General features: G+C 41.2%; 1 protein-coding gene across 2 annotated transcripts in view; it reads left to right on the top strand.

The window, feature by feature from the left end:
- Positions 1-10593, top strand: part of ERICH1 (glutamate rich 1) — a 116050-nt gene extending 105457 nt beyond the window's left edge. For both annotated transcript variants that reach the window (XM_070732903.1, XM_070732904.1), the window contains one exon: positions 9941-10593. In XM_070732903.1, the coding sequence (XP_070589004.1) occupies positions 9941-10017 (77 nt within the window). In that variant the 3' untranslated portion in view covers positions 10018-10593. The remainder of the gene's footprint in view (positions 1-9940) is intronic.
- Positions 10594-11251: the final 658 nt, after the last annotated feature.

Below are 11251 nucleotides of genomic sequence, written 5' to 3' on the forward strand. Positions count from 1 at the left end.
GCTAAATCTTCGCAAGATAAGTGACCCGGTGGAGCAAGATGGGGAGTGGAAGCAATTGTGTGAAGCATGAGGTAACTCAGTAATTTGGGGGAGGCCTTGGGTGGTCTTAAGTAGCCTATTCCATCACTACCCTCCCCATGGCCTTCCCTACCCTGAGATACTTTTGCCAGACCCATCCTCGAATACAACTCATCTGTTTGGAACCCATATCGCATCTCAGACATTAACACCCTTGAAAATGTCCAAAGATACTTCACCAGAAGAGCCCTTCTCCACTCGAAACAGAATACCCTACGAGACTAGACTTTCAATCCTGGGCCTAGAAAGCTTAGAACTAAGACGCCTTAAACAAGATCTAATTATTGCCCACAAGATCATATGCTGTAGCGTCCTGCCTGTCAGCGACTACTTCAGCATCAACCACAACAACACAAGAGCACACAACAGATTTAAACTTAATATTAACAACTCCAAACTTGACTGTAAAAAATATGACTTTAGTAACTGAGTTGTCGAAGCATGGAACTCATTACCGGACTCCATTTTGTCATCCCCAAACCCCCAACACTTTACCCTTAGATTATCTACAGTTGACCTATCCAGATTCCTAAGAGGTCAGTAAGGGGCGAGTACAAGTGCACTAGAGTGCCTTCCATCCCCTGTCCCATTGCTGTCCTATATCTCCTATTCCTTTCTTCTATTCCTATATCTCTTCTTCTGTTCTTTCATTGATATGTTCTATGCCTATATCTTCTTTTCTACTATTTCTTAGATATATTTTACTATGAGTATCTCCTCTATAACCTTCATCATGTATTTTACTATGTGTATATAGATATATACCCACTAAAACCCTCATTGTGTATTGTACAAAATAAATAAATAAAATAAAATAAATACCTCATTTGCACTTAATGACCTGTGCATTTGATTAGAGAATGCGTGGGCAGAAGCAGGGAGTTTTCACATTCATTTTACGTGACACATCCAGTAACATATTCTTGGGTTATTAATATAATTGGCAGTCTCCATTACATCCATAACTTGAGGACTACTTATATAGGATTTTTACTTTTAAGCCTTCTAATCAGTCCTAATCTTATTTGACAACAAAGAGTTGCTAGAGTTGCAGTCTTTTGCACAACATAACTTGTTCTCCAAGTTTACTGCTTCTGAATCTCCAGCTGTTCCATATGGAATGACTGCTTGGAATGTATTTTCTACAGTGATCTTAACCACATGTCCTATTTGGATGATAAATGGAATTGTCCTGCCTTTATTTTGTGTCGTTGTTTTATTGAACTCAAAACCACAGGAACACCATTTCTTTTTTAACTTTATGAAACAAGCTGTTAAAAAAAATACATCAAGCTATCTTGAACGCTGTAAAACAAACCCAGGTGTAAATCGGCATTCCTAAAACGCTGATATAAATTAGATTAGGGTAGCATGGGTGCTGTTTTCCCTGTAAAACAAGTGCACATCAATGTGTCATGCATCTTTTCCTGTTTCTTTATTACTTTTGGTCTCCTGAGACAAAGACCAGACGGCTGCATGACACATTTGAAAGTGCAGGCATGCTCCTTAGTCACATGATTCATTTTCTATTGCCTACACAGTCCACAAACTTTAATTCCATTCCCTCTGCTTGTACATGGCACCCATGCTCATGATTGATGACCTACACCTAATGGACCGCCAGGTTCCTTGGAGATTAAAAAACAAAGGGGTTGTGTATAATGTTTGTTTGTTTTCTATGCAAGGTTTCTGCTGGAGTTCTATTTGCTCACATTATTTGGATCTATTCTGAGGATTTTGGTAACCTCCATACTGTTAATCCAATTGTAGTCTACGTGTGCCTAATGTTAGATCCTTATGAAATTTTCAATATGTTGACCTTGAAGTGTGGTAGGGTTGTTGGTAAAGTTGGAACAAGTATTTGTTTCTAGCTCTCAGCAACCTCGGAAGGTGAGTGAGAGAGATCTTTAAATGTTTGTTTATGGTTTGTTTATTAAAATTATTTTAGTACCAGTAGCAGGAAACAGTTGACAGCCCAACAACAGGTTGAAAGGCAGCTGTCATGTTGTGCACCCCAAGAGATGTAATATTTCCCTACTGCTGAAATCATAGAAAATTTATGGCATTTTTTTTGAACCATCAAAATGGAAAGAGTCATGACCAGCAAAGTTGGCTAAGGAACTCTGGGGTTTGAAGTCCGCAAGTCTTAAAGTTGCCAGGGTTGGAGACTCCTGGTCATGACCATCACTTAATCTGAATTCGTCTGAAGATTTTAGGTGTTGTGTGAATGGGAAGCACCCACACTCTGGTTATTACGGCAGGCATTGAACCTATCAGACCCTTTTGTAATAAATAAACATATGGAAAATATATTGCTTCCCAGGTATAAATGCGAGTTCCTACCACAAAAAAATTATTATATAGATGAATTTATACCTTCAATTCTTCTTTTCTAATGTCTCCTTTTCTTGTGATGATGAAATTAAGTTTTTTTTTCTCCTTTGTTCTTCTTCGCTTCCCACTGGTGTGGTCAGGCTGCTATGGCCGATACCTCCTGGGAGGCTCGGTTTCCGCACTCCAAAGCTGCGGAGTGATCCTGTCCACTATGGGACCTCGGCGACGGCCCTCGAGGACAGGGGAACCCCCTTTTCTAGGATCAGTCCATCCGGGCCCGATCCGATAGCTGGGGGCGACCTTTGGAGGGGTAAAAGAGTTCCTTTCCTATCAGCACTGAAGGTTTTGTTGTGGTTATATAAATTCTTACGTTCAGCCAGCTGTTTCCAATCATACTCTGGACCAAATAGGGCAGATTGCTTGGAATATGAGTGTAATGAGCTAAATGCAAAGGAGCACCTTCTGGCGGGCCCTTCATGGATTTAGCGCATCTGGAAACCAGGAAATAGGCTTCTGCCAAAAGCAGCATTTTACGTATGTAAATTTGAGATATGCTTAGCCAAATCCTGGAAGAGTCTTAGCCAAAAATCTTTTTAAGTTTGGAATATCATGATCTCAAGGGGTATATTAAGAAGTTCCCCTCATTCACTCAAGAGAACTGAACCACTTCTTTGGCCTTAAGATCCCTTCTTCTTTTCAGCCAGACTGTTAACGCTTTCTTTCTTTTTTGTCAGCATGCATCAAGTCAAAAATAGTCCTCTCTCGTGTTGCCTTGGAAATTATCACCCACTAAAGAGCTAAAATCGTCTTCTAAGCACTTAACAAAAAGAAACTATGGAACTGTCTTCTAATAATTCTGTGAATTCCCTACTAATAGATGTTTATATCCTATCTCCCGTGAACAATTTGAACTTTTCGTTGCCTTCCATGTAGTAGAAATTCTATCCAAAGAAAGAGAAATCAAATGGGTAACATCTTAAAAATTGAATCATGCAGATGATGTTTAGCACTTAATAAAGACTGCAGAATATAGATGGATGGCTGCAGTTATATTCTCCTCCAGTCCAGCATAAAACTGCAGGCCACTGAAGCTGACTTGTAGATCTGAAGGTCAGAGGTTCAAATCTCATCACCGGCTCAAGGTTGACTCAGCCTTCCATCCTTCCAAGGTGGGTAAAATGAGGACCCGGATTGTGGGGGCAATAGCCTAGCTCTGTTTAAAAAGTGCTATTGCTAACATGTTGTAAGCCGCCCTGAGTCTAAGGAGAAGGGCGGCATAAAAATTGAATAAGTAAATAAATAAAATAAATAAAATTATAGATCAGAGGTGCCTGACCCTTAGGCCAGGGCCTATAACCAGACCACAGCCTATGTAAAACAAGACTGCAGGAGAGATGGGCAAGCGTGCATGCATGAAGCTCCACTCATGTCAGCAGAGAGCACTTGCACAAGTCTGTGAAGCTCCATTCATTTGAATGGAGCTTTTTACACATGAGTGCCCTAAGCTTGCACGAGTGGAGCTTCACATGCAAGCATCCTCCACTCAAGCACCCTCCACTTGTGTCAGTGGAACTTCATGTGCAAGTGCCTGCCACTCGCACAGGTGGAGCTTTGTGGGTGAGCAGAAGCATCCTCTCATGCGCAAAGGTACATTGGGGCATGTGGGTGGCGCAGGCACACATGCCATTCAAACAAATGGAGCTGAGCATGGGTGCATGCATCTGCCACTCACCCCTCCTTTATACCATGTTGCCCACCAAGCTGGAAAAATTGTGGGCCACTGTTATAAATAGCAAAACTGGGACTACAGGTAGTCCTTGATTTACAGCATTTTCATTTAGTGACCATTCAAAGTTACAACAGCACTGAAAAAAATGACTTATGACCTTTTTTCACTCTTATGACTGTTGCAACATCTCCAGGGTCATGTGATCCAAATTCGGATCCTTGGCAACCAACTCCTATTTATGATAGTTGCAGTGTCCCTGGATCATGTGATCACTTTTTGCAACCTTCTGTCAAGCAAAATCAATGGGGAAGCCAGATTCACTTAACATTTTATTTATTTATTTATTTATTTATTCATTCATTCATTCATTCAATTTTTATGCCGCCCTTCTCCTTAGACTCAGGGCGGCTTACACCATGTTAGCAATAGCACTTTTTTAACAGAGCTAGGCTATTGCCCCCACAATCCGGGTCCTCATTTTACCCACCTCGGAAGGATGGAAGGCTGAGTCAACCTTGAGCCGGTGATGAGATTTGAACCGCTGACCTTCAGATCTACAAGTCAGCTTCAGTGGCCTGCAGTACAGCACTCTACCTGATGCGCCACCCCGGCTCATCATTATTGACTCAACAACCGCAGTAATTTACTTAACAACTGTGGCAAGAAAGTTGTGAAGTTTCTGAAAGATGTACTAATTAATTCATGAGCCAGGAACCAAACCTCAAAAGAAATATAGCCATTTATTAGGAGCAACATTTCACCAATATTCCAATGCAGTCAGAACTGAGCTCATATTTATTCCGTGCCCCCATGACTCTGTTTCTCCCCCCTTCTCCCACTGGACATGTCATAAATCACATTATCCAATGAACCATGTTGGCGGACTGTGAAACCCACACACCTCCTGTTGACTCCAGTAACCTAGGGCACAATCAGCAAAAGAAACATTTGTGAAATGTAGTTTCAGTTAGTACAAACAGCAACTTTGTCAGTTCCCCCCCTCCCACTTATGGCAACTTGAAAGCTTTGCAAGTTGACAACGTAAGATGGGGCAAAAATCACATAGCAGCTGTCTTGCTTAGCAACAGAAATTTTGGATTCAATTGTATTCATGTTGAACACGACCTGTAATTGTATAGTCGCCCACTCCAGTAGCTTCACTAAGTTGAGGACTGTAATAAGATTTTGTCTTTTATTTATTTGGGAGTGTAGGTCTACTTGTAGCTGTTGTCTGCAGGGTATCATAATAATAATAAAACCCACCCCAAGTGTACGGAGAGGGGCGGCATACAAATCTAATAAATAATAATAATAATAATAATAATAATAATAATAATAATAATAATAATAATAATATCCTTTATGCTTACAATGGATCTCACTGGGGCTCTGCATGATTTTGTTGTAGCTACTGGCCTTCTTCATCTTGATTGGCTTATAGGGCTTCTCAGCTCCACATGATTTTTTCATGGTCCTGAAGGAGACTCTTATTCACTCTTTAAGATGCTTGTAGCGCCCATAGACTACTTAGCTCAAAACTAGGCTAGCATAATCTATCTTGACCAAGAGAAAAGGAGGAACATATATAGGTGTCAGTAACCTAGTTTTAATCTTGAGGAATAAATAAATAAATTTGCATATGAAGTTTGGCACAAAGAATAAGAAAAAAAAACCCACACCCCAAACTATGAATAAACAAAATGGTGATGCAGCTACCAAATCTGGATATGCAAAATTAGGTATCACGAGACTACGGATAACAAGGGCTGCCTTTACTAATGTTATAGTCTAGTCTTCAAAAGTAAAGGTGACCTCAGATCAAATTTGATTCGTCTTGACTTTGTAGATATGTCCGCATCATTTTTCTTTATGCCTGTATATAGGAGATGACCAGGCTGAATTTAAGGGTGGGGTCAAGTGCATGATCAATTTTGAGTCTCTACACCTCCATAAGAAATCTTGACCATTATATTGCCTTGACTGTTAGTAGTTCAGATTCTTCTGAATAGATACCATGAAATAAACCTGTAGTCTGTATTTTTGAATATCCTGATCCCTGACTTCTTGCACCTAATACATATAGAAGTACAGTGGTACAAACGCCTCTACTTACAAACTTTTCTAGATAAGAACCAGGTATTCAAGATTTTTTTGCCTCTCCTCAAGAATCATTTTCCACTTACAAACCCAAGCCTCCTAAACTGTAACCAGAAAAGGCGGGGAGAAGCCTCCGTGGGGCCTCTCTAGGAATCTCCTGGGAGGAAACAGGGCCAGAAAAGGCAGGGAGAAGCCTCCGGGGGGCCTCTCTAGGAATCTCCTGGGAGGAAACAGGGCTGGAAAAGGTGGGGAGAAGCCTCCAGGGGGCCTCTCTAAGGATCTCCTGGGAGGAAACAGGGCCTCCACCCTCCCTGTGGTTTTCCCAATTGCACACATTATTTGCTTTTACATTGATTCCTATGGTAAAAATTGCTTCTTCTTACAAACTTTTCTATTTAAGAACCTGGTCATGGAACTAATTAAGTTCGTAAGTAGAGGTACCACTGTACTTTTGGTTTTATCCTCTTTCAGGATATTGTGATAGTGTATATTTTTTCACACTTTTGTCATACTGTTCCTATATTCAACCAAACAAACTAGTCTAAACAAATCCAAGATTTACCAGCTATACCCACTTGTTTTAAGAATTTAGATTGTACCAATTGCATGGTTGCCAGAGATGGGTGTTAGCTATCAATATTATACTTTATTATAACCCTTCCTTTGTGCCTGCAGTGGTAATATTCCAATTAAATTCCATGTGAATAATATGTAGTATCAGATGGGCCACAAGCACCGTAGATTTGGGAAATGACAACAGTGTAGTTAAGGAAACAAGTGGACCAATCTACTAAAATTTGCTAGCAACATTTACGAGTAAAAAGTTACATTTGAGACAGGAATTGTGTTTTTGTTTTTAAAATATTAATGTCCTTAATTTATTCTTGTGCTGTGTGTTAGCAAAAAATAAAAAAGTTAAGTTTTGCATATATTTGCATACCTGGAAACAACATGACTGTAAGTAAACAAACTGTGGGCAGATCACAGTCATGCCTAATCATATTTTATTGATAAAAATGGGTAAATTACTAACCACTGTAAAGTTTAAAACCAAACAAGACTTCGCCTATACTCTCCTTATACCTCTACTTAAGAACTTAATTCATTTTGTTGTGATTCAGCCTGAGGCTCCTCAGGGAACGGCTGGAACTCTGCCGGCTCCATGCTCAGAGGGGGAGGACAAGGAACAGGAGGAGGAGGAGGACCAGGCAGACGGGGAAGAGGAATGTCAGGACGAGGAGGAGGGAGAACAGCCTGAGAGCTCTCCCCAGCGAGTAGCCTGGAGTCATTAGATGAGAACGCACAAGCCATCATAGATATGAGGCAGAGAAGGGCAGCACAACGAAGGGGACATTTAGCCAGGTACTTCCATCCCTAATAGGCAACAGCTGGGTTTGGGTGTGGTTCTCCTCAGAAAGGTTGAAAAGGCAGGCCCGCCCTTCCTGTATTGTGGAGAGTTATCTTTTGGCAGTCCTGTGACCTTGCTTCGATCCTTGGCGTCTCTGATTCTGGCTTGTGGCCTCGAAGGCTGAAAACTTGGGGGAGGCATGGGTGTTCTTATCTACAGTGGTGTGTGTGCCAGCAAGAAGCCTGTTGTATTGTCTGGCCATCGTGACTCTTCTGTGAAGCTGCATAGCATTCCAGTTTGTAAGAACAGTTTTTGTTATCTGTGTTTGTTTTCAAAGATATAAAATGACTTTGCTTTTTACCAGCGTGTCTGGATACTCTTTTTAGTTGGTGTTGACGTCTGGGGGAACCCAGACAGAACAGTTCTTAAGTAGAACATATTGTAAGTAGAAACAATTTTTCCCATAGGAATCAATGTAAAAGCAAATAATGTGTGCAAACCCATTAGGAAAGAAATAAAAGCTCGAAATTTGGGTGAGAGGAGGAGGAGGAAGAAGAGGAGGAGGACAGTCACTGCCCAGAGCGAAGGGAGCATTTCTTTTCTCTGGGCGCAGGCAGAAGTTTATTCCCTTTCCAAACGCCCAGAGAAAGGAAAATGCTTTGTTCGCTCTGCAAAGCCTTCTTAAGCGCCACTGAAAGGCTCCTCTGGCAGCCCAGAAAAGCCCGAGATGGGGGGGATTAAAGGGGGAATTGCAGGAAACTGGCCGGGCCTTCGTGCCGCTCTCAAATTTCCTGGGAATTTTTTCCAGGCTCCGGTTCTTAAGTAGAAAATGGTTCTTAAGAAGAGGCAAAAAAATCTTGAACACCCGGTTCTTATCTAGAAAAGTTCTTAAGTAGAGGCGTTCTTAGGTAGAGGTACCACAGTATACTGATTCCTATTTTAAAGAATAAAGGAATAGATGGGAAAGGCAGGAATGGGGAGGGAGGGGGGAACTAATGCAAAGCAAAAACAGAGGGGATTTTGTGCTAAAGATTCATTTCAAATAAATGTAGCAAATGAGAGAGAACAGGAAAAACAGATATTAAGAGAGATTGCTGAGTAAGAAGCCCAAAATAAAGAACTGAATCTAGATAAGTGTTAAGGAACTAGGAGTCCTAACTAGAAGACCAATTTAAGAAAAGTTTAAAGGCGGGATGAGATTGTAATCAGTGGCATTTTTTTCAAAGATCTCAGTTCCTTCAAAATAATGAGCTGGGGTGGCACAGTGGTTAGAGTGCAGTACTGTAGGCTACCTCAGTTGACTGCTAGCTGCAGTTCAGCAGTTCAAATCTCACCAGTTCAATGTTAACTCAGCTTTCCATCCTTCCGGGGTAGGTAAAATGAGGAACCAGATTGTTGGGGGCAATATGCTGATTCTGTTAACCACTTAGAAAGGGCTGTAAAAGCACTTTGAAGCAGTATATAAGTCTAAATGCTATTGCTAATGTTTTAAGGATCTTCCTGCTGACAGTGGGAGTGCAGCTAAAACTGGAAAGGATCAGGTCTTCCAGGAAGTATTTGAAATAAGAGCAAGGGCTGCCTGCAAGGTATAAAGAATGAGAAGGCATTTGGGGAGAAGTGAAGAAGCAGAGAGGGGAAAAAACGATTGAAGTTTCTTGGTAAAGCAGTTATCAAGTTTATTTCTTTTCTATTCACCTTTGCCACATTTATTGAGAACTTAAAAAGGAAGCCTGCAAAGCCCTAGGACAGACGTTCCCTTCGCTGTGTTTGTGCCGAGCCATTTGCAACCCTGCGTTTTGCTGGCTGAATTCCTGCCTGCCACTGTAACTGTTTGGATTTAGGATTCCTGCCGTCTTCTGCCTTTGGCCATTCAATTGGTAGCAATTGCTGCAGATGTTTGGTGGCCACCAAATTGACTTGGGCTGGGTTTAAAATGGGTGCCACTTCTGAGTTCTTCCCAGTGTTTCTTTTTGTGACTTTCTTCCCATCCTTTCCAAAATTTGGGTAGTATCTAGGAAGGAACGAGGCGGTCGCAACTGACTTCAACGCAGGAAGTTGGCAAGAGATTTGTTTTTCAAAACCTAGCACCTTATGAGGAGTAGGAGCAAGCAGGACACCACTTCTTTGTGCAATCAAGCTTGTGGGTTTTTTTTTTAAAAAAAAACCTGTGTAATTCAGTGCAAAAAAAATGAAGGAAGAAACAGACATTTATATTTATATTTATATATAAGATTTATCATGTTTCTTGAAATGCTTCATTCAATGAATTGCAAAGACTTTTAGTTCTGTCATAAGATATAGGTTTGCTAAAAACTGTGTGAAGTTTTGTGAATAATTTGTTTTCTCTTTCGCAGATCAAGTCACAGCAATCTCGTCTTTGTTTCGTTACTGGATTACAGATATCCTTCCTGGAAAGGAGGACAGGAAATGAGATGAATGAGAATCTCCATCTGTCCAGAGCTAAGATCTAAAATGCTGAATTAAATCTGAGAATATTTGGGGAGAAATATGTCCATGAACAGAATACAGATTCAAAGAGATACTATTAATGTGTGGTGGGTTTTTGTTCCGGCTGAATTTGCAAAGGCCTTTTATTTTTAGTGCACCCAGAGATCTCAGACAATGGCCTGAGTGAAGTCCATCTCACCTTGTTTTCTTCCAAGAAATTTTGAGTGACCACCTTACAAGCCAGCAAGTTTCCAGCATTGATTTAAGATGTTGGCTAACAACATGAACTGCGAGAGCTGTGACATGAACTAGAGAAGTCTGATGTTCTTTTTCTCAGCTTAATTCCCTTTGAACAAAGCTCAGAAACTCTCCTGATTGATCGATCTACAGGCAAGCTGAGAAACTTCGGAAACCAATTTACAAGCAGCAGCGAGGAACACACTGTCTGGTGTGCAAAGATAGGAAAACTGGAGAAGATTGGCTTTCCCTATCATATTGCTGATTGTTTTGGGGGTCTTTTTAATGCTCACTGTAGGAGCAGAATAAAAGGTGAATCTTTTTTTTTGTATTGTATTTTTTACTAGAGTTGTTTGACATGGGATGTGTTGTGGTTAGCTCTGGCCCAGCTCCTGCCCCAAGGACTGTGGATGTGGGGGAGACATCCACATGCTGCAGGCCTGTTTTGCCCCCGGTGGAATCTTCTGATGAAGGCTCCTCTGACCAAGAAGATGTGAGTGACAGGGAGGAGGAGAGTGTGGCAGACAGCTCAGAAGGAGATCAATTATCTAGCTCCTCCTTGGATTCAGAACAAGAGTTAATGATACAGCCACGCATGCGGAGAGCAATGCATAGGCAACAACAACTGAGAGATTATTATCAAAGAAAATGAGGCCACCTGTGGTTGGGTGGGGCTGTGGTAATTAGTGAGGCTGCTATAAATAGCAGCCTGTGGGTTTGGCCATTGTGGAGGATTATCTGATCGTTGTGTTTCGTGACTGCTTTACTGACTTTGACCTTTTGTGTGCTGATTTTTCCCCACTTTGAAACTAAACCAGGGCAAAGTGTGTTTCACTTTGTGAAAGAAGAAGGACTGTGAATTGCCCCACAGCTGCAGGCTAAGTATCACAGAACTGATAAGGGACTTGTACAAATTACCAGTTTGTTTGGAGACGAGTGCTCTTTGCTGTACCAAAAAAGGGCTTAGGTTAAGTGCATTT

The sequence above is a fragment of the Erythrolamprus reginae genome, chromosome 1 (assembly GCF_031021105.1).
Source record: "Erythrolamprus reginae isolate rEryReg1 chromosome 1, rEryReg1.hap1, whole genome shotgun sequence".
NCBI lineage: Eukaryota > Metazoa > Chordata > Lepidosauria > Squamata > Dipsadidae > Erythrolamprus > Erythrolamprus reginae.